Source organism: Thamnophis elegans, chromosome 3 (assembly GCF_009769535.1).
Source record: "Thamnophis elegans isolate rThaEle1 chromosome 3, rThaEle1.pri, whole genome shotgun sequence".
Taxonomy (NCBI): domain Eukaryota; kingdom Metazoa; phylum Chordata; class Lepidosauria; order Squamata; family Colubridae; genus Thamnophis; species Thamnophis elegans.
In genome coordinates, this window is record NC_045543.1 from 11,516,134 (window position 1) to 11,543,166 (window position 27,033).

The 27,033-nt window shown below is 46.5% G+C and overlaps 1 protein-coding gene across 1 annotated transcript in view; it reads right to left on the bottom strand.

The window, feature by feature from the left end:
- The window catches only part of OSR1 (odd-skipped related transcription factor 1), a 24,974-nt gene extending 769 nt beyond the window's left edge, over positions 1 to 24,205 (bottom strand). Inside the window, exons 1-3 of the mRNA XM_032213721.1 lie at positions 23,992 to 24,205; positions 6,015 to 6,695; positions 1 to 307 (exon numbers count right to left, since the gene is read on the bottom strand). The exon at positions 1 to 307 is cut by the window's left edge and continues 769 nt beyond it. Coding sequence (XP_032069612.1) covers positions 172 to 307; positions 6,015 to 6,661 — 783 coding nt within the window. The 5' untranslated portion in view covers positions 6,662 to 6,695; positions 23,992 to 24,205 and the 3' untranslated portion in view covers positions 1 to 171. The remainder of the gene's footprint in view (positions 308 to 6,014; positions 6,696 to 23,991) is intronic.
- Positions 24,206 to 27,033: the final 2,828 nt, after the last annotated feature.

Below are 27,033 nucleotides of genomic sequence, written 5' to 3' on the forward strand. Positions count from 1 at the left end.
TTTTGGAAAGGCTGACTGCGTGTTTGTGCATGTTGAGTTGTGGGTTCTCTTCATGTATCTTTTTTTAAGTATTAAATTAACGACGTTGAGTGTTCCCCATTGTCTCTGTGAAGAATTTGATCTAAAATGTAGAGTGAAGTGGAGAGATGAAGTTCGTTGGGGTTAAAATCTTTAGCATTTCATTTTGGAAGGTCTGAGTTCCTTTACTTGTGTGTGTAGCGTCTTGTGAACAGCCAGAGTCCTGGATTGGCAAAATCCTTTTCCGCATTCTTGACACTTAAAAGGTTTTTCTTTTGAGTGGATATATCTGGAGAGAAGAGAAAATAAGAGAAAGAGAGAAAAAGGTTTTTTTTTAATGGATGTTTAACTCTCCAGGAAAATACAATTCTGTTTCAACTTGCTGGAGTACAAACATTTGCTGGAGGAAAAAAATTAAAGGGAGTTTTGTTCAACGGAAGAAACCTGTAATCACTCTGGATTTGGATGCAAAACTAATGTTGATCCTGCTACGATTTACTGTTTAGACCAAAGTTTCTCAACCTAAGCAACTTTAAGGTGTGGGGGCATCACCTCTCAGAATTCCTCAGCCAGTTTAGAAACACTGGTTTAAACAGTGGCACTTTTAGCAATAGCTCTTAGACTTGTATACCACTTCACAGGGCTTTACAGTCTTCTCTAAGTGGTTTACAGAGCCAGCCTATTGCCCCCAACAATCTGGGTCCTCATTTTACTGACCTCAGAAGGATGGAAGGCTGCGTCAACCTTGAACCGGTCAAGATCGAACTCCTGGCAGTGCGTAGAGTCAGCCTGCAATACTGCATTCTAACCACTGCGCCACCACACAATAGCAATAGCAATAGCAATAGCAGTAGACTTATATACCGCTTCATAGGCCTTTCAGGCCTCTCTAAGCGGTTTACAGAGAGTCAGCATATTGCCCCCAACAATCTGGGTCCTCATTTTACCCACCTCGGAAGGATGGAAGGCTGAGTCAACCCTGAGCCGGTGAGATTTGAACCGCTGACCTGCTGATCTAGCAGTAGCCTGCAGTGCTGCATTTAACCACTGCGCCACCTTGGCTCTTTTGCATACATGATTATGTCGGTTCACCCACAAATGCGCGAATGACAAAAGCGCGCCTGACTAAACCGCGGTGACAAAACCGCGGTGACAAAAACACGCCGACAAATGAGCGCTGAAGCACGCCGACAACAGCGCGCTGACAGAAGCGCGCTGTAACCCTAACCCTAACCCTAAACCTAACCCTAAACCTAACCCTAAACCTAACCCTAAACCTAACCCTAAACCTAACCCTAAACCTAACCCTAAACCTAACCCTAAACCTAACCCTAACCCTAACCCTAACCCTAAACCTAACCCTAAACCTAACCCTAAACCTAAACCTTACCCTAACTTAAATTGCGCTTCTGTCGGCGCGCTGTTGTCGGCGCGCTTTTGACATCGCGGTTTTAGCGCCGCGGTTTTGTCGGTGCGCTTTTGTCGTTCGCGCATTTGTCGGGTCACGGATTATGTCATGATGCAACTGCCATGATTAAGAGCTCGTATCAGGATACCTAACTCAAGGGCATATGCTGCAGCACTTTTTGTGATCATGTCATCATAGGCATCACCATTGGCTCTCCCTGGCCCACTCTGTAAGAACTCAAGCAAGTACTAAAATGGCCATGCAACATTTTTGTTAATATCAGAATGAAGTTCCATCCAAAAATGAACACAAAAAAGATATCTTTAGAGCATCTCTTTGAATTGGATAGGATAATACAAAAATCAAAGAACCCACAATCCCCAAAAATAATTGAATTAGAAAGTTTAACATCCAGTTCTATGTTAATACCATCAGTGGAATTTATATAGGGGCTGTGTATTAGTATGTCCTAATGTTTTCAGACAATTCTGAAATCATGTTTTCAACTCCCATTGTGTTTAGTAGTGAAAAGTGGAAAGGATTAAATTCTAAACACATAGTACTGTCCTCTTTCTATTAGGATTAGCATATCTAGGTTGAAAAAAACCTCAGATAGCAGCAAAGAGTTAAGAATATCTTGGTAAGTCATCTGGTGGTTATCTGGACTTTAGCAGGTTAAACAGAGTAGCCTTAATTTATAACTAGACTTTTGGATACAAAAGAGAAGGATCCAAACATTCAAACTTTTTTTTAGTTGTTTAAAATTTAGTTGTTTAAAAGTGACCAAGTAAGGTCTCCAATTTTAATCATAAATTTTTTTTTAACACTTCTGCTATCTTTAAATCTGTGTCTCAAAATTGCTGTTGCCCTGCAGGAAACAATTTAGAAGCCTTTCTTATTTCCCATCTCTAACATTGAAAATAATTCTAAAATTACATTGTCATAGTAGTATGATAATCTATAAATCAAATAACCAAAGGATCCTAATTATTTATAGGTTCCTAATTATTTTTCTAAATTCTTTAACATTCACTTGGCCTCCCCTATTCAAATATAAGACAGACATAAATCATCAATTGTTGAAAAAGCCCAGACGTCATAAAACTAGAATGAACAATGAAAAAAGATAATTCACAAAGGAGCTTCACACAATATTACAGGCCTGTGTCCACAACTTTAAAGTGGTTGCAATTGGCTTAACTACTGGTATAATGGTTTATTTATTGATTTTATTAGCATGCTGAGAATTTTCTATTAGATTTTAGTATAGTTTTCATAATCCAATGATACACTTTGAAACTGATTTAAGTGTGTTGAGTAGACATGTATTTATCATACCAGTAAAAATATGGAAATACATACCAAATGAAGAAGCATTACAATAAAATTTAATGTTTTTTTTCTATTTGTGTACATGTCAACGGCAAGTACCCAAAAAGCTACATAAAGTCTCTTGGGGGGAAATGTTGATTTTGTAATCAGAAATTGTATCCAGTTTTGGCATTAGATTACCAAACTTAGTGGTTTGAAGCCGAGCGCATTGATTGGACTGTTGAGAACTATTATTTAGAGCAGACCATAAGGTAAAAAAATAATTTTAAAAACTTGGGGTGGGGGAGAGAGAGAATAGTGATACCCTCTCTAAAAGATAAAGGTTCCTCTTGCACATATGAGCTGATCGTTCCTGACTCTAGGGGGCAGTGGTCATCTTTGTTTCAAAGCCGAAGAACCAGAACTGTCAAAAGACAGCTCTGTGGTCATGTGACTGGCATGACTAAATGCTGAAGGCGCACAGAACACTGTTAACGTCCCACCAAAAGTGGTTCCTATTTTTTCTACTTGCATTTTTACATGCTTTTGAACTGCTAGATTGGCAGAAACTGGAACAAGTACACGGCACTAGGATTTGAACCACTGAACTGCCAACCTTTCTGATCGACAAGCTCAGGGTCTTAGCCACTGAGCCACCGCATCCTACATACTCTCTAAACAAGAGTTTAAATTCAAAGCAAACACCTGATCTGCACTGTCTTGAAACCAATATATCTAATCCCGTGATGGCGAACCTATGGCACACGTGCCACAGGTGGCATGTCGAGCCATTTTTCAGGGCACGCGAGGCCTTGCCCTGTCAGCTGGCCAGTGATCATGGGCGCGCTGGCCAGCTGACTTCGCCCTGCTTTTGAGGGCATTTTTCACCCTCTGGAAGCTTCAAGGAAACCTCCGGAGCGCGAAAAACCGGCCCTACAGGCAAACCGGAAATTCAGGAACGGACTTCCAATTTGTTTGTAGTTTTAGCCCTCCGGAGCGTCCAGGAGCCTTCAGGAGGGAAGGGAAGCCTCCTGAAGGTTCTGAAGGACAAAAAACTGCCCTACGGAAAAACCAGAAGTCACTTCCAGTTTGCTCGTAGGTTCATTTTTTGCCCTCCAGAGCCTTCAGGGAAGCCTCCTGAAGGCCCCTGAAGGGTCCGGAGGGCTAAAACTGGCCCTACGAGGAAACCGGAAGTCCAGTTTGCCCATAGCACTGGTTTTTCGCACTCCAGAGCCTTCAGGGAAGCTCCTGAAGCCTCCAGAGGGCCTCTGGGGGGGGGCGGGGGGCTGTTTCTGCCCTCCCCAGGCTCCTATAGAGCCTCCGGAGCCTGGGGAGGGTGAAAAAAGCACGCCAAAAACAGGGGGAAGCACTGGTCATGAACGCATGCGTGCTGGGGTCATGTGCATAGCATTATGGGTGTGGCACACCTGCACACGACCCCCTGCTTTTGGCACACAAGCCAAAAAAGGTTCGCCATAACTGAGCTAATCTTTCTTTCTTTTTTTCCCCCCTCTGCCTTTAAATCCAAGGATTTAAATGGAACTAAGATTGTAGCTCCGGTAATTAATTAGCTTCTCCTCTTTACATTCTTGGAACTTACCTCTAAGAAACAGGTTTAATACGATACATTCGGAGGGTCTTTATATGAAATATGCAGTTATACTTTGGATTGGTAATTATTTAAGGGAGGACACAGTTAAAAGTATACTCTTTACCTACAGAAGATTCAGTTTTGATTAGCTTTGCCATTGGTATTCATATGGTATCTGTTCTGCCTGGTGTAAGTTACTAGGCATATGTATGCCTAGTTAGTAAATTAAAGTTGCCAGAGATAAATCTCTGAAACCTATGATCCAAACCCCATTCCAGAATGAGAAACCTGCACTCTTCCCGATGTTGCTGAACTTTAGCTGCCTGGACCAATGAGAGTTGTATTTCAGCAAAACCTAGAGAAGCACAGAGTGTTTCTCCCACACAGTAATAAACGCATAATAGGATTTTTACTAATAAAATTGTTTCTTTGTTGTGATTCCAACTTGTTCTTAAAAAACAAGATCATCTCCATATTTATTCCATAAGTATAAATAGCTGAAAATTCAGTGAGGTTTACTCTGAAACCGTATCCTCCAGATACGTTCAACTACAATCCTTAAAATACTCAAACAGCATAACATTTTAAAGTAAGCAAGGAGATATCGAGCAGGCATGAGTATGGAGAAAGCTGGCATAGAAGTCTGAAATGATCATCATTTCAGTCATCAAACGGTCATCATCAAATAGTCATCAATGCTCAAATTAAGAAGCATTGGCAATCAACAATGGATTTGCAAAATAAGGGGAAGCACTCAGATTCAATCCCTGGGCATCTTGTCAAAGGAGAATATGGACTTTGGGCTCATGGAGTTAGCAATAGCACTTAGACTTATATCCCACTTCACAGTGCTTTACAGCCCCCTTTAAATGGTTTTACAGAGTCAACCTCTTTCCCCCAACAATCTGGGTCCTCATTTTATTGACATCAGAAAGAGGGAAGGCTGAGTCAACTTTGAGCCAGTGAGAATCGAACTGCCAAACTGCTGGCAGCTGGCAGTTAGCAGAAGTAGCCTGCAGTACTGCATTCTAACCACTGCGACATGGATACACACCGTTAATGTGAGAGATCTTTAACAAAGATCATTACCATTTTCTGCATGATAATAGCAAGTCAGGTGAAATTGGGACATATCAAGTTATCAGTGATGCCACCAGAGAAGGATATGAATGTCCACAGCCTCCACTCAGGAAAATGAGGAGCATCCCGAAGTACCAATCTAGTTGACCCCATTTTGAATTAAATGAAGTAACATTTCCTTCAAGTTGAATGGGAACATAAGTCCATGAAAAGCAGTTTCTAGAACTGCATGGCTGCATCAGTGCCTATGAGAGATATTCATTTTTCTGAGCTTTCAATTAAATTCCCTTTCAATTCCCTTTTCCCCTTTTGAGTTGTTCGCCGCCCTGAGTCCCTCCCGGAGAAGGGTGGCATACAAATAAACTAAATCTGAATCTAAAAAAAAAAAAAGAATTGTTGCAAATGTTCAAGTCCTATATCGTCAGTATAACATTATCTGCAAAAAAAAAAGGATACCCATCACTTAAATGAATATATTCATGGCAGTGTGATTTATATTTCCAATACAACCCAAACAAGCAGTATTATGATAACTTTTTCTGAACAATGCACCCTGAAATCCTTTATAATAAACCCGAGTTTCGTTAAATAAACATATTCAGTTACCTGTGATCTCTCAGGTGATCTTGCCTTCTGAAAGCCTTGTGACAAATGTCGCATGTGTATGGCCGCTCGTCTGTATGGGTTCTTTCATGAATCAAAAGGTTGTAGGACTTGGTGAAGTGTCTGCCACAGAATTTGCACACAAACTCCTTCTTGGTTTTGGAGGGTAGCCTCCCACGGGTGGGTTTCTTCTCGGGGGAAAGTTTGGTCACTTCGAGAAATGGGCCCAAGCCTGCAGAAGAGCCTTGGCTGTCTATCTGTCCGAGTTTTGAGTGATCTTCTTGGGTGGCAGCCACAGCAAGGTTTGCAAAATCAAATCTAGGCTTGGCCTTGAGCGGCACGTTTGCGGCTTCGTGCTTGGGATGGATGACGTGCGGGAACAACGGGAAAGCAGGCAACTGGAATCTGGCGTCCACTAGGCTAGCCACACCAGGCACTTTGGAGAAAGACGAGCGGGGCAGCTGCATGGCAGGGTAGCCCAAAGTCCATTGGTGAAGGTGAACAGCATGGAGGGCACTGAAACCGTAGAGATTGGGCAGGTGGTCTGAAGGCACAGCCGGGAGGCCATTGAAGGCTTGCAGAAAGGAGTAATTGGTCAGCTGCAGGGAAGGGTGGATGGGTACTGGGGCAGGCAAGGTCTTGCTCCCCATAATGGCAGAGAAGTCTGAAAGAGAAGGCAAGTGCCTGCAAGAAAGAAAGGAAGGAAGGATAGGGGAGAAATATAAAATGGGCTCCGTCAATGAAGTGTGGAACAAGGCAGCTGTTTAATTTAACATAATTATCCTGAAGAGAAATAAGAGGACTCAAAGACACTGAACCAAGAAGAACAGACATAGCATAATGATAAGAGAATGTGAAGATACTGAATTATAAGTACAGCATCAATTATAAGCTTCAGCATCAGTCTCATTTCACAATGCAACTTCCCTAACAGATTGTTTTTAACAGCTCTGCCTTCACAATAAATACGAAACTGGGTAGCCTAACCACTAGGAAATCTTAAACCACTATTAGAAATCCTGAAGTGCAACAACAAAAGCCTCTCTTTTCCTTCTGAGGCCTGGCCATTAGCTCCGTGACCCGTCAAAAGCGCGAACGTCATAAGCGCGCCAACAACACCGCGGCGCTAAAACCGCGATTTCAACAGCGCGCCGACAACAGCACGCCAACAGAAGCGCGATTTCATTTAAGGTAAGATTTACAGTTAGGTTTAGGGTTAGGGTTAGGTTTAGGTTTAGGTTTAGGGTTAGGGTTAGGGTTAGGGTTAGGGTTAGGGTTAGGGTTAGGTTTAGGTTTAGGGTTAGGGTTAGGGTTAGGGTTAGGGTTAGGGTTAGGGTTAGGGTTAGGGTTAGGGTTAGGGTTAGGGTTAGGGTTAGGGTTACGTTACAGCGCGCTTCTGTCGGCACGCTTTTGTCAGCGCGCTTTAGGGCTAATTAGTCGCTCATTCGTCGCGCGGTTTTGTCACCGCGCTTTAGACACCGCGGTTTAGTCAGGCACGCTTTTGTTGTTCGCGCATTTGTGGTGGAACCATTAGCTCATCTTCTTCCTGATGGCAATGTGGAATAATAAGATTCAGCTACCGCTTCGTCTAGAGCTTCTGTCCACATCATCTTCTTTGCTTCGTACAACAAAACATCACAATGTACAATTCTGGGTGAAACTTTCTGAACTTTGCCCCAGTATGATAGACCTTGGTATCCTGGAGACATCAAGGGAAGGATAGCTACATTATATATCAAAACCTCGATTTGATTCACTGTGTTATAAAAGGACAAGAAATAGAATGCAATATAGACAGTCCCCAGGTTAAGAAGTCCCGACTTACAATCCATACTTAAAAACAACTTTAGCTTATTGCTAAAAATGGTACAAAGTTTCCTCCTTCCTTGAGCCGACAAACTACTGAAGCCTCTCATAGTTTTTAGGAACTGCTAAAGCTGCATGTTTTTTTAAATACAGTGGCTCATGAAAACACAATGCATGGTTCATTGAGGGAACCTCATTGAAGGGAGGAGTAATAGGTAACTTGCTGGTAAGTATGAGTTCCCACTTACATACAAATCTGAGTTAAAGACAGACTTAGGATCAGAACTCATTCTTAACCCAGGGACTGTTGGGTTGACGAGAAAAGAAATTTACATTATATGTTCCCAGGCAGAGGATAAGGCTTCCAGGGCAGAACCAGAATGACAAAGTTGTCAACTGCTAAAGAAAGACAAAGGTGTGTCAGTACCCTTATTAGTTAACTCCTATTAGTTAACTCCTATCCCAAAATGTGAGAGTAAGTTTGGTATAGTGGTAAATGCACTGGGTTAGAAACGGGGCGATTGTGAGTTTTACTTTGGCCTGAGACACAAAGCCAGCTGGGTAGGTGACCTTGAGCAGGTCATTCTCCTTCAACCCCTAGGATGCAAGCAAGGCAAACCACTTAGGAAATCTTGCTAAGAAAATTGCAGGGATTAATCCAGACAGCTGCCAGGAGTCAACACTGAGGATGTGCATGCACACACACACACACACACACACACACACACACACACACCACGTTGTGTTAAAGCTGGAGGTTACGCTTGTTGTACCCCTCACTTTTATATACTTTGAAAGAAGGAGGAGTGGATGGAAACATACAAGCCAGTGAGGAGATTCTGCCTGAACAGCAGAGATGCAACTTCCAGCTGAAAGCTTCCTTTACTGCCTTTGTCACAACAACTAGGAGGCATTGAGTTTCATGGAAAAAGCAAAGCACCTTCAGTGGGTCTTTGGCAGAGGTGGGTTCCTACCAGTTCGCACCTATTCGGTAGAACCGGTTCGTCAAATCTACCGAACCGGTTAGAAGAGGTTCCACCAGTGGACCCGGAAAGCAGGCCACACCTACAGAAGAGGTTCCCAAAATTTTTGAAACCCACCACTGGTCCTTGGATATGATTATTCTACACTATCATGCTCCTATTTATAAAACTCAGTGCCTCTGTGAAAGGTAAGGATGACTACTGCGTTTGTGGTGCAATCAGAACATTGCATGTGTTGAAGTTGTTTTAACGCAAACCAAAGATGCCTTTTAAAAAACAAGTTTACATCATATTCTTATGCATGCCAGTGCTGTGTGTGAGGTAATTTAAGGTGGTTTTGACAAGTGTCGTCGGCATCTTCATATCCGGTCACGTGAGCGGCAAGCCACTCCCATCCGGTCACATGGGCGGCAAGCCACTCCCACAAAGGAGGCCACACCCACAGAGTAGGTTCGAACAATTTTTGAAACCCACCACTGGTCTTTGGGATATTTAATAAAAAGCTTACCTTTGGCAAATTTAGACAGGCACACACCTGGTTTGTCAACTCAGGGTGAGCAGACTAGGCACACCCCTTGTCATTTATTTCCTTAGAAAAGGGGGCTGGGTGATGTTCACCTGCACCCCAGATTTATTTCCCCTAAATTGCATAACAGGAACCTAGCAGCATAACAAAACCAAGACTGCTCCTTTACCCAACAGTACCAGAATAGAGAGTGAAAATGAAGCCACTTTAAAAATAAAAGCGGCTTCATGTGAACCATGAAGTCACTTTATTTTTTGTGCCATTTTTAGGCAATGCAGAGCCTCACAGGTCTTTTTTTCCATTGGCTCTCAGGCCCCCAGACACAGCGAATGGGAATGATCTCGCACTTTGAGCAGGTAAGCAAACCTCTTGCATTTTGAACAATGTGGCACAACTCCTGGGCATTCTTTTCTCCCCTTCCCCCAGGAGATCCTCAATCACCCAAGTCATAGTTCTCCCAAAGGTGGTTTTTTCCCCCCGAAAAGACAACAGAGCTTTGTCTTTTTCCTTTGAAAACATTTTGTTTCTCATCCTTCAGGAGTGGGCGGCATACAAAACTAATAAAAAACAACAACAAGAAGAAGCTTCAAACAGTTAACTGAAGAAGCTTCCTGGATGAAAATAAAAACATTTTCAAAGCGGGGGGGGGGGGGGGGGGAGAGAACCGAAGTCCAGTTGCCTTTCAGTTTTTCTGGAGCCCAACGAAGGCAGGCTGCAATCTGCAGTCATGGAAATCAAGACTGGTGCTCCCCCAAACACCTGGATGGCCCTTCACTTTAAGTAGCTTCCTCGTCTCTTTTCTCTCCCTCCCATCACCATATTTCAACTTTCACCTCCAATTTCCTTCAGAAAGGGTTTTCAAAGCTCGTATCCCATGCTGTCATTTCCCTTCTGCTTTCCTCCACTATGGGGTACTAATCAAATCGGTGATATTCCTTTCTGACCTAGTCCGCAATGAAACAAGGCCTTGGAATTTAATGAGATCTATTGCCAGCTGTTTCTGCTATGAGCCACAAATTTAGTCCATAGATAAAGGATTTCTAGTGGGAGAAAATAACACCCAGCCTCTCGCCTTGCCTTTCCTTTCCTTTCTCACTGCCCATATATCTTCTCTCTTCTTCCTGTCAGTTATGAAAGAAGAGGATCCGGTTAAATCTTGGATGAGACACCACTAGGAGATCCCCTTGATGAGGGGGGGGGATCTGGAAAACAACAAAGGCCAATCTTTTACCTGTATGCAAAATCACTGGGATTGAAGTCTCCAGAAATTGAATCTGAGTTCAGGCTAAACCTTTAGTGGTAGGATGGAGAGGGGGGGGACTTTATTTCAAGCCAAGTTTTTCAACCCCATCTTAAATCAGAGGTGAGGAATGGCAAGCCGAAAACTCAGGAGGACTGAGCAAGTTCTGAAGCCTCAAGTTCAGGAAACTACTGTGAATAGAATAGAATAGAATAGAATAGAATAGAATAGAATTCTTTATTGGCCAAGTGTGATTGGACACACAAGGAATTTGTCTTTGGTGCCTATGCTCTCAGTGTACATAAAGAAAAATAAAATACATTCCTCAAGAATCTTAAGTTACAACACTTAGTGATGGTCATAGGTTACTAATAAGCAATCAAACCATACTAGGCAACAAATAAAACAATACAAATTGTAAAGATACAAGCAACATGCTTATAGTCATAAGTGGGAAGAGATGGGTACTAGGAAGGATGTGAAGAATAATAGTAATACAATCATTTGATAGTGTTGTAGGAATTAGTTGTTTAGCAGAGTGATGGCATTCTGGAAAAAAATTCCTTGTGTCCAGTTGTTCTGGTGTGCAGTGCCCTATAGTGTCGTTTGGAGGGTAGAAGTTGAAACAATTTATGTCCAGGATGTAAGGGGTCTGTAGGTATTATCTCAGCCCTCTTTTTGACTTGTGCAGTATACAAGTCCTCAATAGAAGGCAGGTGAGTAGCAATTGTTACCAACATCTCGAGAACATCTCAGGAAGCAAAAGGATTGCAACACGTTTGGAGTCAGCCAGTGATAAAACTGGCACCGATTTGAACGACGCTAATTTACCATTCCCTTCCAAGGAAATAGGAAAGAGAAAAGCCAGTCTCCTCCAAAGGCGGAGCCTTCCTTGATGAGATCTTCGCATTCAAGCCCCTAACCAGCAGTTCTGGGAGTTGTAATCCATCAGCCACCTGCAGTTCATTCTAGGCTGAGAATAAAGCGACCAGCCTGGAACCGTCTGTGCTTTCCGGTTAAATAAGCTATGACGGCACAGACACGCGAAGAGGGTTGAACATGGTCTCCCCTTCTTTCTCAAATAACCCCTGGTGGCAAAGAAAGACGGAGAAGCCCGTTCACACGACTGCAAAACCAGCCAAAATGAACACGCTTTAAGGTTGTACCTGGGGGAGGCAGTCCCGTTTGAAAAAGAAATAGCAGAGGTGGGAAATACCGTATTTAACGAAACAAAGCAGACCCACAGATCTCAGATTGAACTGAGCTTGGGCCTGGTTTGTTTTCTCTATCTCTATCTCTATCTCTATCATCTCTATCTCTATCTCTATCTCTATCTCTATCTCTATCTCTATCATCTCTATCTCTATCTCTATCATCTCTATCTCTATCATCTCTATCTCTATCTCTATCTCTATCTCTATCATCTCTATCTCTATCTCTATCTCTATCATCTCTATCTCTATCATCTCTATCTCTATCTCTATCATCTCTATCTCTATCTCTATCATCTCTATCTCTATCTCTATCTCTATCTCTATCTCTATCTCTATCTCTATCTCTATCTCTATCTCTATCTCTCTATCTCTCTATCTCTCTATCTCTCTATCTCTCTATCTATCTCTCTATCTATCTCTCTATCTATCTCTCCATATCTCTCTATCTATCTCTCCATATCTCTCTATCTATCTCTCCATATCTATCCATATCTATCTATATCTATCTATATCTATCCATCCATATCTATCCATCCATATCTATCCATCTATATCTATCCATCTATCCATCTATCCATCTATCTATCTATCTATCTACCTACCTACCTACCTACCTACCTACCTACCTACCTACCTACCTACCTACCTACCTACCTACCTACCTACAAATACACACACACACACACACCATTCTTTCGCCTCAGCTAAAACCTTGCCCTGCAATCTCGGCTCGGCACACAGTCAGGATCTTTCCCCGGAGATTGGATCCTTTGCCTGCTACGGAAGACCTTACGGATGACCGCCTGCCGAGGTACAGGACGGTCCTTTGGCACCAAGAGAGCGGCAGCTGCAGCCAGTGAGATTCCGATCTCGCAATTTTGGCAGCGGGTCCTGAGTTCGCTTCTTGAACTAATAGAGCGAGCTATAAACCGGGTTCGCTTTAGGTAGAAGAAAATCTAAGCGTAGCTTTTCCCTGATAAGGGGCTGAAGGCGACTATCCGTTGGCCTGGAGATAAACTGGATAGCAGGGATTTTCTGGGGAGAGGGGAGGATATAACTCCTCCCACTTTTTTAGTGTCCCCGTTTTCCCAATGGGGCTTAGGACGTCACATAGGCAGCCAAGAAGCCTCACTCCCATCCTCCCATTTTGCACTCCCACTTCTCTGCCCATCATGCAAACCAGAACTAGGCAATGCCCATGTCCTACAAGAAAGGGTAGACTCCATTGAATCACGATTAGCATCCCTCAACCCCATTGAAGCACAATTGAAACCCCTTAACCCCACACGTTTCTTAAGAGATCCGTAAAGGGGGCATGCATAAGGGCACCAGCGTGCCTACCGCCCCCGTCCTACTGTCCCCATTGATATGTACTCGTTTCATGTGTCCATGGCCATGTTACACTTATTTATATCCATCTATTTGTACCAATGTCGTGTGATAATGTCCAGGTCTATATACTAATACCTGTTACCTCGCGCATGTGGACAAAATAAAATAAATAAAAATAAAGTAAAGATACATAGACAACGTTTCAAAAGGAGAACAAGGAGGCAAGCTTACAAGGATGACTTGAGAGTTATCCGGGGACAGAGTAGGGGTCTCTGTGGCCTCAAGGCTGGCCGAAGCGTTGCCCAGTCCCGAGATAAGGATCGGCCTCAGAGAGAGGGGGGGAGGGGGGAGGGAGAGGGAGGGAGGGAGGGAGGGAGGGAGGGAGGGAGGGAGGGAGGGAGGGAGGGAGAGAGAGAGAGAGAGAGAGAGAGAGAGAGAGAGAGAGAGAGAGAGAGAGAGAGAGAGAGAGAGAGAGAGAGAGAGACGTGAATGCTAGAATTCCATCGCGTTGACCCAGAATAAGCGAATGTGACATTTCGCCAAGATCTGCCTTTTCTAATTGGATAAATTCAGAGTAGCCTTCGATTATAGCACATGAACGCGCATTAGTAAGCCAGATTCCTCCTTCACCACCACCCCCTCCCGCCTCTGTTAACTATTTGAGAGCCGGACAGTCGTGAGTATTTATTCTCTTTCTCTTCATTTTTCAGAAAGCCATTATGGAATCCTTTCTTTTCAATCTGGCAGGGGATGGGGAAGAGGGGGTGGAGAACGACACCGGGTTTGGCGTTTGATCGGATTTCGGGAGCTCAGATCTTAGTAGCCCAGGAAGCAGGCGAGCAACCGATAGTCCAAAAAAAAAAACCCTACATTGCTTTTAAGATTGCCCTGCTGGTGCACGCATTTAGGAATATACAGCAACAAACGGTTATTTGGGAATTCCCAGGTTTATTCCTGTGTTTATTTGGTTCGAGAGCAAACACTATTTAGGCTCCAAGAAATTATCCGTGGACTACTTAAGATTTCGTGTGGCAACTAGAATCGCAGCAATGGGAGATTTTTCGTCCGAACGCGTGATCCTTAGGCGAATCCGGAAAGTGTTAATTCCAAAGAAAAAGAAAAGTCAGCCAAAATAAAACAAAATAAAAATAAATAAAAACCAGACACGGCTCCTCTTTACTTCAATCGTCCCTGAATCAAAATCTATATCGCATAGTTGTTTACCCGCCCAATTCCCTTTCCTTAAGAGTCGTTAGGTTATTTAAACACGTGTATAAACCTTTGGCTCCTTTCAAAAAGGAATTCAGATCGCCGCTCTATTTAATGAAGTGACCAAACCCAGTGAAATTTTGTTTCGGAGGGGGGAGAAAGCCCCTCAATAACGCGCTACACTTACAGTCAGATTAACCCGACGTTAGGACAACTTTATTTCCAACTGACAAGGTGCTTACGGAAGTTCGCTCGACTTCGGGAAACGGAGGAACCGATCTCGGGATTCCATCCAATTTTAATCCCAGGGCTCCGAGTTTGAACCCTGCTTTTAAAACCCGAAGAGGCGCAGGAGGAGAAATTAGAGAAATTCCTTTCAACCGATTTTTTTTAAGCCGAAAGGGAAAGGAAGTTCCGGTGTGGCAAGAAAGCTTTTGGGTGCTATAAAAGCAGTTTAGTTGAAAGAAAAGAAAAGAAAAGAAAGGAAAAGAAAGAAAGAAGGAAGGAAGGAAGGAAGGAAGGAAGGAAGGAAGGAAGGAAGGAAGGAAGGAAGGAAGGGTGGGTGGGTGGGTGGGTGGGTGAGGAAGAGCTTATTCGGGCCATGGCTACAGATTTGCTGACTGGAATCCAAATCGGTAGATTTCTCTTTCTCTGTTATACCCCGAGGTAGAAGCAGCGTCAGGGACTCTGTTAGGACATCAAAGCCACGGGGGGGGGGGGGAGAGCAATCAACACTCCTTCCCCCATCCCCGCACTTTTCTGACACAGAGCCAGCTGTTTCTTTTATTTCAGTGTCACCTACACCTTTAAATGCTGTTTCATGTCGCCAACAGATCTTTATCAGCAAGATATTTGCTTCTCCTTTTTTTTTTTAAGGAAACGAATCTGGGGGTTTGCAGCCCCTTACTATTCCCATTACGCTCAAAGGGAAAAAAGCAAAATCCTCTCAAAAAAAAAAATTAAACACACGGGTCGCTAAAAAAAAGCATCCAAAAAAACCAAGCCTGAGCAGACTACTTGATCGATTTGTTGAATGAATGAATGAATGAATGAATGAATGAATGAATGAATGAATGAATGAATGAATAAATAAATAAATAAATAAATAAATAAATAAATAAATAAATAAATAAAGGAATAAAGGAATAAAGGAATAAAGGAATAAAGGAATAAACGGGGGACATACAGACTGCAGGCTACTCTAGAGTGGGTAACCAAGCCAACAAAATTGAAAATAGGAGTAAAAGGAAAGTTAAGATTGTGGCCCCTCTCCTAAATATTCTTAATATTAGAAGGGCCATTAAACAGTCATTGAAGCCATCCACCCTGACTTAATTTCGCCCCATTTGAACTCTGCAAAATCAACCTTAGTGTAAAAGTGTACATTCTTGCTGGAAATTTTGCACCGAAATGTTTTTGCACTACTGTATCAAAAGTACAGCTTCACCGTTGTACCAATCTCTCACTCTGATTACATCTCTATAGCCATAATTTGCTTAGCCAAGACTCCCTTGCCTCGGGATTACCCCACCCAACACCCCCCCCCCTTCCTTCACTGTCCAGTTTTAAGGTTGCGATCAGATATCCCAAACTGATTGTACTGTATTTTCTATGCGACCCATTCAAAGGGAAGATAATTAGTTTTGGGAGACTGCCTGAAGATAATTCCCATCAGTCTCACCTGGATGGCCAATTCTGAGGCATACTAGGAGTTATCCTTCAATGCCATCTGAAGTGCCCGTTCCCAGAAATTGGGATACAGAAGATTGAGGGAGTCGAATCACTTTTTACACTTTATTCCTAAAAACGAACTACCTGGATTGGTGGATATTTAGACGGAAAATGTAATTTCACTACTAAGTTTGATGGGTGATTTTTAGACCACTTACACTCTGGTTTTGATCAGGCTTCTAAGATGTGGTGGAAAATCCACCTAGACAGTACCATTCTGACCCAGAATGACCCATTCACTGTCAATCCAAAACATTGATGTAATTGAATAAGCCATGGTTAAACTTCATAATGGATAAAACACCGCCTGGCCAACACAGCTACACTCTGATCAGCTTACTTGATAATATTGTTATGAATATTAGTTTGGTGAGAATGAATATTTCTTTAAAATATTTCCCACATTTCTGCCCCCCCCCCCAAAAGGGGGTATAAGTCTCTCATACTGAAGAACAGAGGTCTCTATATGAATTACACAATAGGATGTTGTGTAGATCAATGTTAGGTTACAGCCTATTTGCATCTTTGTCCTAGGCACGCTTAAGCATACCTTAAGCACTTTCTAGAACAGAAACTGCCAAGAAAGGGCTTGTCTGCATTTGGAGCTTAGCCCAGATAAGTTGCAGTTGGTTACAGCTGTATTGTAACATCTGCGCTGCAAGCATCTGGAAAGGGAGCGATTTCTTTCTCCCTTCTCGCGTTGCCATTTTTTGCCCAGGTTAAGTCCCACCACTTTGAGGAAAGCACAAAGGCTGCTGGGACAACTGAAGACTTTTTTTTTTCGTGGGGGGGTGGGATGAGTGGGGAAAGATAGCTATCTACTTTCCGGATGCGCTGAATCCTGCCCAAGTCTGCAGCTTTCACTTTTAAATTCAAACAGGCCTCAAGTTCCTTTTTGGTTGAGAAGATGGAGAGAAAGCATTGAGAGGGAGTTTGAGCGAATTAAAGCAAGTTGGTTCCTCCTTTCAGAGTTCTGGTTGGCCCCGTGGATGCAATTCTATTACCGTTCGGTCCCACTGACCCATTATCTGCTTCGACTGCTAGGCAGCATTGCCCACAAGCTTGGAAAATGCTTGGAGAAAATGGATGTGGCTGGCACATAGGCACCCCTCCTGGGAGCTACAAGCTGGTCCCCCCCCCCTGCAGAATAGCTACCCTTCCGCCTGTTGGGCTGGAAAACATTCTCCAAAAGTCATCCTTCTTCCTTCTGGTTTTGCTTTAAGGGAATGGGCTTAGCAAACTGACTGCATTCCCATGACATGCCATATCCATGGTTAACTGACCCATAAAGGTTTGCTCAATTAACCCAATTTTTTGGAAGGACAGCCTGAATCATAAACTCATCACATGAGCTGGGTTGGCACAACAGGCCGAGCTGCAATGGAACCGGCTAATTTGTGCCTTCCTTGTAATTGTCAACCACGGACATGCAAACCTGCTCTGGGAAAAAATAAACACGTGCTAGCAAAATTCCAGAGAATCGGGTGGCAGCGCCAGAAATTTTTAAAAATAATTAGGGAAGTGGAGATTGGTGGCCCTTCAAATATCGCTGAACTGCAACTCCCAGCAAAAGGGGGTTGCTGGGAGTTACGAAGAACAGGAGCTCCCCTTGCGCCCACTGCGTCACTCCCAATTCCCCTAAGCATTCTTATCTCAGTTAGACAGTGGTTTAGATTAAGGCCATGCACGCTTGCTAAGTGATGCGCTCTGGATGCTCCCGCACCTTTCAGCCAGTGGGCGTTTAAGTTCTTTGTACCCGAAGTGGATTCATACAACATGCTAAGCAGCCCAAACTCACAGTAAATCAGACCACGACTTCGGGACGAAGCTCTGTTCTCCCGTCACTGAGCTAGTCCGCCAGGGAGGAATTCCCGAAGCAGCCTTTTACTCAGTGGTGAAATTCAATTATTTTTACTACCGGTTCTGTGGGCGTGACTTGGTAGGCGTGGCAGGGGAAAGGATACTGCAAAATCCCCGTTCCCTCCCCACTCTGGGGCCAGCCAGAGGTGGTATTTGCCGGTTCACCGAACTACTCAAAATTTCCCCTATTGGTTCTCCAGAACTGGTCAGAACCTGCTGAATTTCACCCCTGGTTTTACTCCTTCTCTGGGGAGACACCTGGGGTGTTAAGCTGCCCGCAAAAAGCACTGGGACAGAAAATAAAAGGGGTCCTCCTCCAGGACAGAAAGGGAGGTGTCTTCAGAATGTAAGGAATTTGGGAGAAACGAAGGAAGAACCCACCAAGCCCTTCTGGCCTGCTCTTCTATCAGGGATAGAAGGGTTTTCTTATTTTAATCTCCTGATATTAACTTTTTTCTGTAAACCGCCCGGAGTCTTACGGGATTGGGCGGCATATAAATCGATTAAAAGTTAAAGGAATCCGCTTCCCCATCGCAGCCTCCGCGATCTGTTTCCGAGGTGCAGGTCTGCGGGTAAAACAGGCCGGTCGTTGAAGGGGGAACCCTTCCGCGTCTCCTAACTAATAATCCCCACTCCCGCCCGAACCGGGGGGGGGGGTCCTTCTTTTCCTACTCCCCTCTGCAAGAGCGAGTTTCGGCTGCTGCTCCTGCAGGATGGGGATCTGTTTTTTCTCTCTCTACAGTTCCAACGATCCACGCGCGTGGTGGGTTCCCAAAGTGGGTACAGCCAAGCAGGCCTTCGCCGATGCAAACCTGGACCCACAGAGAAACCTCGAACAAATCCTCCTTATTCTCAACCGGTTCCACCTGAACAGAATAGATTTGCTGATCCGGTCCATTGAGAGAGAAGCGACAGCGCGTACAGCGCGTTCCCCTGGAGGCGAAAGGGGTGGGAAACAGTAGAAAGCCCCCTCCCCACTTCGCGCATCTATCTCCATTTGGCGCTCGAGGCATACGCGATTCAAATGTTGGGAAGGGAAGAGGGGCAAGTGACTTTATCCATTCGCCGAAACACTTTCGCTATGTGGGTAGCCAGAATACGGCCACATCTCCCCCCCCCCCCAAAAAAAAAAATTAAAGTGAGGGCGGGAGAATAGGATTTAGGATTTATTTCATTTAAGAGCCAAGGTGGCGCAGTGGTTAAATGCAGCACTGCAGGCTACTGCTAGATCAGCAGGTCAGCGGTTCAAATCTCACCGGCTCAGGGTTGACTCAGCCTTCCATCCTTCCGAGGTGGGTAAAATGAGGACCCAGATTGTTGGGGGCGATATGCTGACTCTCTGTAAACCGCTTAGAGAGGCCTGAAAGGCCTATGAAGCGGTATATAAGTCTACTGCTATTGCTATATGCCGCCCTTTTCCCCAAAGGGGACTCAGGGCGGCTCACAACTCAGTCAAGGGAAAGGAGGTACAAACAGGGGATAAAAGACAAACAAACAATACACAATTTAAAAACACACAACAACCATACCATTCGAGAAGGGGGGGCAGAAGCTCTTTAGCCCCAGGCCTGCCGGAATAGCCAGGTTTTGAGGGCTTTGCGGAAGGCCTGGAGGGTGGTGAGGGTTCGAATCTCCACGGGGAGTTCGTTCCAGAGGGTCGGAGCAGCCACAGAGAAGGCCCTCCTCCAAGTAGTCGCCAGTCGACACTGGCCGGCTGATGGAATTCGGAGGAGGCCTAGTCTGTGCGATCTAATCGGTCTAGTGGAGGTAATTGGCAGAATACTGAAGTCCCCCCCCCAAAAAAAAAAAAAATCCTAGGGAAGTGTGGGATCACACCCAGCTCCATACTTACCTGCCAGTAAAAATAAGGCCAGGGATTTACCGTTAAGCTCCAGGCAAGTAATTTCGGTTGTACCAGCGTTGTTTCGATCGCCACTTTGTTGGCGCCACGCTCCGGCAGCAGACAGAGGCAGTGACCGATCGTTTATTCGCCTTGTCAGATAATGACAACTGCGGGCGTTTAAGTTGCTACCCGAGGTTTTCCCTTCCTTGTGGGGCATCCGCCAGCTTCAACAGCAGATGTAAGCTCCTCGGGGCTGGGTCTCCGCCCCTTTTAAGCAACCTGCGCGGATCCACTGCGGGTTTCGAAGAGCCGCAGCTCCTCTGTGCTTGGCTCCCTGCCTTTCCAGCGGGGCTGACTGAACAAGCAGCAGCGGGGGGTGGTTTTTTGGGGGGAGGGTGTCTCACGGGCTTCGGGCTGCCCAGAAGGAAATCGAGCCGAGCCCCTAACCTGCCTTTGGGAAGCCAAAGAGGAAAGGGAATCGGCGTGGTCGGCCCGCCGGCGTTCCAACCCGTAGCGTGCGCCTTTTGCGAGGAAGGGAAAGAAGTGGATCATTTCAAAGGAAGACAGGGATGACTCTAATTGAGCGTGGAGGAGTTAATTGAGCGGCCGGAGCAACGGCTGGAAGGAGTCCAACGGCTCCGCAGTCTTACCTTTCCGGAGCTCAGCCGGGAAGGGGCAAGGCTGGCTGGCTGGCTGGCTGGCTCCCTCCCTCGAGTCGGATAAAGCCTTCAGCGCGCGTCCAGTCCGACAGCGCCCTCACCTCGCCCTCAGCTCCCCGGTGCAAACTGCCGGGCCCCAACCCTCCCAATTCGTTGTTGGAAGGTCGCTCCCGAACAAGTAGCTGCGAAACGAGGGGGAGGGCGCGCTCTTTCCCTCCTAGACATCACAAACACGCGGAGAGAAAGTTTATTCTCCACGCGGGAAATAGGCAAGGGCCTCGAAAATCTGAAGGCCTCCTTTTGGAGGAGTCGCCAATTGGGACAGGAGGCGAAAGCCAAGAGAGGGGAAGAGCCATTCGAAACCTGACCAGGACACGCGTGTCTACGCCTGTGGGGGTGGGGGCTGCGTAAAAGAGAGGGGGAGGGAGGGAGGGAGAGAAAATAAGTGAACAAGAAATATAAGTTTTCCCAAAGCGGAGGAACATCCATTTTCATTAAAAAAAAAACAACAAAAAAAAAAAAACAGCCGAAATGGAAATTATTTTAAGTGAGGGGAACTTGGACCTAGAAATGGTGGGTGTAATTACTAAGCGGGCAGCGCCACTTATAAAAGTAGCCCATACACACACACACACCCCCTGTGTTTAAGTTCCTAAAAGTTTTCGTTGATCGACCTGATTTTGCTGACTTTCTCTCCAAGGCCCGCCTAGCAGCGAAAAATGCACCTCTCTTCAAAGTAAACGAGTGGGGGTAACGAATTCAACCTCATCTTCAGGGAAGCCCCATTCCTGAACATGGGGTTGCGGTTTTGTTTCGTTTTTCTTTCGTTCCCCTGGGGCCTCCCAAAGAAAGTTGAGAGAGTGCGAGGGAGAGAGCGGTTCTTTTCCCTGTTCGCCTGTTTGCTTAAAAAAAAAAAAACCCTCCTGGAGTTTTCCTGAAAGCCGTTTTTTTTTAAGCAGCTTTTGCAGCAGCTGAGAAATGGGAGCCAAGGGGAAGAAGCCCAAATTTCAGATCAGTTTAGATCTACTTGTGAGTAAACCTGGTGAGGAGGAGACTATGTGGGAATCTCGCACCGCATCTCGAAAAGGCCACTTGTCTGAGAAAGGCTACCAGACGGAACCCGTCGGCAGCATCTCCCGACCTTTTTCCCATTTGAGAAGAGGTGCGCTGTCTCAGTGCCTACACACACACACACACACACACACACACACACCCTCTCTCCCTCTCCCTCTCCCTCCCTCCCTCCCTCCCTCCCTCCCTCCCTCCCTCCCTCCCTCTCTCTCTCTCTCTCTCTCTCTCTCTCTCTCTCTCTCTCTCTGCAGTCTACCCGAAACCTGCTCCCATTTCCTCCGAAAGGAAAGGGCGCTGAGCTTAGTCTCCAAGGCGAACCGAGCTGCTCTCCAAAAGCCCCCGGGAAGGCAACGGGCAGCGCGATGGGTTCCGACCACAAGGCCCGTAGCCTGGCTTCCCCTAAGCGCAATCAGGGGAATTTGCGAAGAGACCAAGGAAAGGCAGCAAAATTAAGCCAGTCAACCTCCGCAAAGTCTTTATTTCCACCTTTCGACTCGAATCACCCGGATCCCGTTCGTTCGTTCGTTCGTCGGAATCGAGGTGGGACAGTCGAATTTACACACGGTTAGAAATCCAAAGGGCTAATTTGCTTTTATTCATCTTACACGCGCGGTGGACTATATTTCGTCGATGAAATCAGAAGTTTTCCATCAACAGCCTCGCCCCCTTCTGCTTATTCAGAGGGTCACTTTTATCGGCCTTGGCCTCGGAGAGGTTCGGGGTAAAAGCAACTTTGGAAGAAACGGTCGGACAATTGGAAGCGTCGCTGCACAAGGGCATTTCTGATCGAGAGGGCGGTAACGGACGGAGCCATCGGAGGGAAAAACAGTTCAAAACCGAAGGAAGGGAAATCGCAGAGCCAACGTGCGGGGGTGCCCGCCCATCTTTTTCCTCATGTGCCCACGCGAGTTTTCATTCCTCCGCGAAGCCACAGACACATTCTGGCCCGTTTGAAAGAGTCCTCGCCCGTATTACAATCTTCATTTGCAAACCGAGCCCGAGCCGTAACCGTTTCCAAACTAAGGGAGACGCAGAAGAGCACGAGAAGCGACAGGGCGAAGATTTAAGGCGTACCGAGGATGCACCTGCTTTGGATTCGGGCCCACGAAGGGCACAGGTACCTGTCGGAGTAGCCCAAAGTCAAGTCGGAAGCCTCCCATAGGCGAGCTGACCGGTTTTTAAGCGTGCTACCGGCTAAACGGAAGGCCTAGCTTTTCAGCTCCGCAGATCTGACATTCCGACATCTCTGATTCGTTCAGGCCTAGCAAAATCAAGCCTTTGCTAGGTAGACTGGAGAGCAATCATCATCATCAACATCATCATCATCACCACCACCGGGCAGAAAAAAAAATCTTATAAATACCAGAACTCGAGCCCTCTTGGTGGGTGAGACCCACTGTGGAGACGTTAAACCAAGCACTGGCCCTCTTATTGCAAAGAAATTCTCAATAGACTCCCGGTCCTCTCACCGGCAAACAAGATCAAGGTGGGCTTAAAACTTAGGACGGTCTAAATAAGCGTGCCGAAACCGGAGCAATTCTCACCTTAACCTTTTGCAAACCCAGATCCGCGAATAACAAACTCACCACGCCAGCCCTCTGGCCCGTAACCCCGTTTGGTGTACACCGGGAAGTCCCCTCGCAGATATTTCGAAAGTTATCTCGCTCTCAGATTTTTAGGGTCCGGCCTCCTCCTGCTTCACCCCCCTCCTAGACAACCGGACAGAATGTGGGGTGCCTGGCTAAAAAATCGCCCATCCCATTTGGTCAGGGAAGGAAGGAAGGAATGGCCAGCCTTCTCCCTGCTGGGCATTCAAAGCAACTCGAAAGAACCCGGGAAAAATCTTTTGCGTTCTCCTTCTGGGGCGCCTCCAACACCAGGCGGCATATTTCGGGAGCAAAAACCGCCTGGCTGCGAGCGACTCTAGTTCTGCAAACCAGGAAAACCACCCAGAGAGGCCGAAAGATACGAGACCAATCTCAAGGGACGAGCTTCTGGCAACCGGGCGCCTTCCAAAGAGAGCGCCGGGCTTGGATCAGCGCTCACTCTTTGCGCCTTTCCCACCCCTTCTCCCCTGCTGGAGAACTGCAAAGGCCAAGCCTAACGCACTCCGCGGTACTTTCCCTGCAAGTTTCCCTTGTGGGGGGGGGGGGGGGTCATTCCTTCTCTCCATCCCTCCCCCCCCATCCCCGCCATTTTTGGAGAGCAAACCCCATTGATCTCAAGAATGAGAAGGGCTCGGGAGGAGAACGCGGAACCGAAAGCCGGAGCAGGAGAAAGGGCTGTATGGGACGCCTGCTGCCTCGGTGGCCGCTCAACGGGGGCGCCGCCGCCGTCCTCCCAAGCTGCAAGATCAGAGCATCCCGACCACGGGATCGGGGAGGGGAGACTCAACCCGCAAAGCGGCCGGTTAGAGATGCGCTGCGCTCAATTCCCCAGTAGATGGGCCGGAGGGGATGGGGTGGGGTGCGTGGGAGAGGATGTGATCGTCTGGATGTATATTTACCTAATCTTGATCTTTGATCCCCGGGTTCGCAGACAGTGCAAAGATCTTCCTGGAACTCAACTGTGGAGCTGCCCCGCTTGGGCAGAAGATCCAAGGGCCAGGCGGGCGGGAAGGAAGGGAGGGAGAAAGGGTCGGGACCAGGTGCCGAAGAGGTCGCTGTGCCCCCCCGCCAGGACCAGGCGAAGCGAGGCGAGAGAGAAGACGCCTCTGAGCACGCGAGCGCCGACTGAGCGGATCCCTTCCCTCGGCCGCCTCCTTATTTCAATCCCCTGCCTGCCGGACTCCCTCCCTCTTCCTCCCCCCCCCACCCCGCGCCCGCTCGCCTTCCCCACCCTTGGGCATGCGCACTGGTGGGAGGAAAAAGTTTCGCTCACTTTTTTTGCGGCTCAGATCCCGGCTGCGGCCCGCCCCGCCTGACCTCGCTCGGGTGGCAGTGCTCCCGGCCCCGCCTCCGCCGAGGCCCCGCGGGATCAAAGGCCGCGGGGGCTGAAAGTCAAGAGCACCTTCTCAGACAAGCAGGGAGGGGGGGGGTTCTTCCTATCCCCGAGAGGATCCCGGAAGCTCTCCTGGCTCTTCCAGGAATCTCCTGGAAATGTCTTCCTTCTCATCGCTCACCTTTTCCTTCCTCGATCCGTCCGGCTTGGATGCCCTCTCCCAAAGGATCGCGATTGCACACCTTCGGCCGATTAATTCTGAAGAAGAAGCGAAGCTGCAAGTTGGAAGCTGATTCTTTCTAAAATAAACCTGGGGGACGTTTCTGCCCTTCGAAAATCTAACCTCCCCCCCAACCCCCCGAAAAGCGTTCTGTTCCTCTGCTTTTGACGTTTTCGGGACGTCCCCTACAATCGAGTGGTTCGCGTTGCTTTTTGATCCTAGAGCAGTTCTCCTTCAAGGCGTTTTAGGGTGAATGGAGAGAAAGCGATCCCGAGCTCTGCGTGCGTCCTTGGAGGTGCGATTCCATCCTAAAATCTAACTCAGCAGCGTTGCTCTTCCAGGCAGCGGGCCTGGATTCGCCCTGCCGCTACTCCTTCGGCCTGAATCTGGATTTCCCCCAAGACTGCAAAGCGGGATATACTCCAGCATCTCAGCCGCGTGTCCTCTTCCTCCATCGCCGCTGAAACCGCAGGTTCAGGATGTTCTCATTTCAGGTGGAAGCTAAGAGGGAGAAAGAGAGAGCCAAGAACCTCCGTTCCTCCCCACCCTCCCGCCGCTGGTTTGTTCCTCACCGAACCCCCCGCGTCAAGAGCGGGCGAAAGGCGCTCTTCTCCGCCTTGATTGTACCGTTCGGAACTAGGTAACGTCTACTAAGCGGGAGGTGACGACGGATCGCTGCTGATAACAAGGGTTCCAGCCTCAACAGGTTCTCTGGTTATTGTTTTGCGAGTCCTTGTCGCCGTTTGACAACTGCTCCGAAATGACACATTCCGACGTTGGAGTGGGGCGGAAAAGTGAGGAGTGGGGCGGGTGTGCGTGTGTGTGTGTGTGTCCCGAAACCCTTCCCACCCTGCATGGAACATTAAAACACAACCGACCAGGGTCCGGAGTAGCGTTTGTTTCTGTCCTAGAGAGACGCGCAGATCTCACTGCCTTAAACCCCAGGAAACATCTCGGAGGGGACGTACCTGCCGAGAGTTTTACCTGCGATAGGGGCTCGCGGTTGCCCGTTTTGAATTTTGAAAGCCTCCGAGGAGAGAATCCGCCGGCCGGTTTCAAAAGTCCCTTCTTCCTAAGAGGCTTCTCCAGAAAGAAGGGCCGGGGGGGGGGGGGGAACACCAACGCTGGTGGGAATGGCATAGCGGCGTTTCCTTCTTCCTCTGCCTGAAAGCTACTCCGCCGGCCCGTGGCAGGATTGGCCGTCTCTTGAGTAATGGCAATAATTGAATAGCGACACTAATCTGGAGCGAGCGAGCCTTTTTCCAAGGGAAGGCATCGAATATTTCCTTCGCTCTCGCGGCTGGGGAGGCGGAATGGAAAGTTGAAATGAGTTTCCCGCAGCTTGGATTTGATCAAGGATTGTCAATATATATTGTAACAGGGATGGGTGAACAGTTTTGCTTCTAGTTTACACCCCCCCCCCAGTTTTGCGCCGTAATCACCTCACTTTTAATTCCCTCCTACAGTGCAAGTCGGAAACGTAACGTCAAATGGTATAGGACTTCCTGTCTGAGCAGGGGGTTGGACTAGAAGACCTCAAAGATCCCTTCCCACTCGGTTATTCTGTTCTGTTAAGAAGCAAATGCAAACACTTTGAAGGAGCTGAGCAGCATGAAGACATTTTGGAGCTCCTGCAACCTGCTGGTTTTCGTTTTCCTGTTTCGTCCTGGATTCTCATTTTAAAATAATCGACGTGTTTTAAACGCAAACATATAATTTTGCTGTTTGCTTTTTTGAAAAAAATGTAAATTAGATTATGCTTTATGAGGATGATTAGATTATGCTTTATGAGAATTTAAACTGAGATCCCAAGATTCAGATAAAAAGAAAATGGAGTATTTTGGGAAAAAAGGTCACCGAAATTCATTTAGCCAACCAGATACCTGTTTACTTCCGAGAAGATCTGCATAGGATCGACTGTTAGACTGTAACTCTAACATACATTTACAAGTAACTAAATCGCACTAAACTTTATAAACCCAAATGAATTTAAAAATGATTACTCTTCGGCACGTGAATATTGGTTCGGAGTCTACATTCAATTAGATTGAATTTTATTGAAGTATCCTTATGGATACAGCCTAAAGGGAATTATCTCCCAAATACCTGAGCCAATTTACTAGAAAATAAACCCCATTGAATCGAGGGGAGGGGGGCTTACTTTTGAATAAATCTGAATAGCATTGCACTGCGAGTTATTTGAAACGCGTTTAAGATTGGAAGTACGCGTGAAGTTCCTGCTCCCACCAACACTGACAGAGCAAGCCACTAGAATATAAAGCGACAAAAAAACTGCACTCCTTACTAGCACTGATATTGTTACCTAATTTGGGTAATGAAACGTCTGCAAGAAAACGAGCAAGCTCAGAGAGCACCAGAGACCCCCTC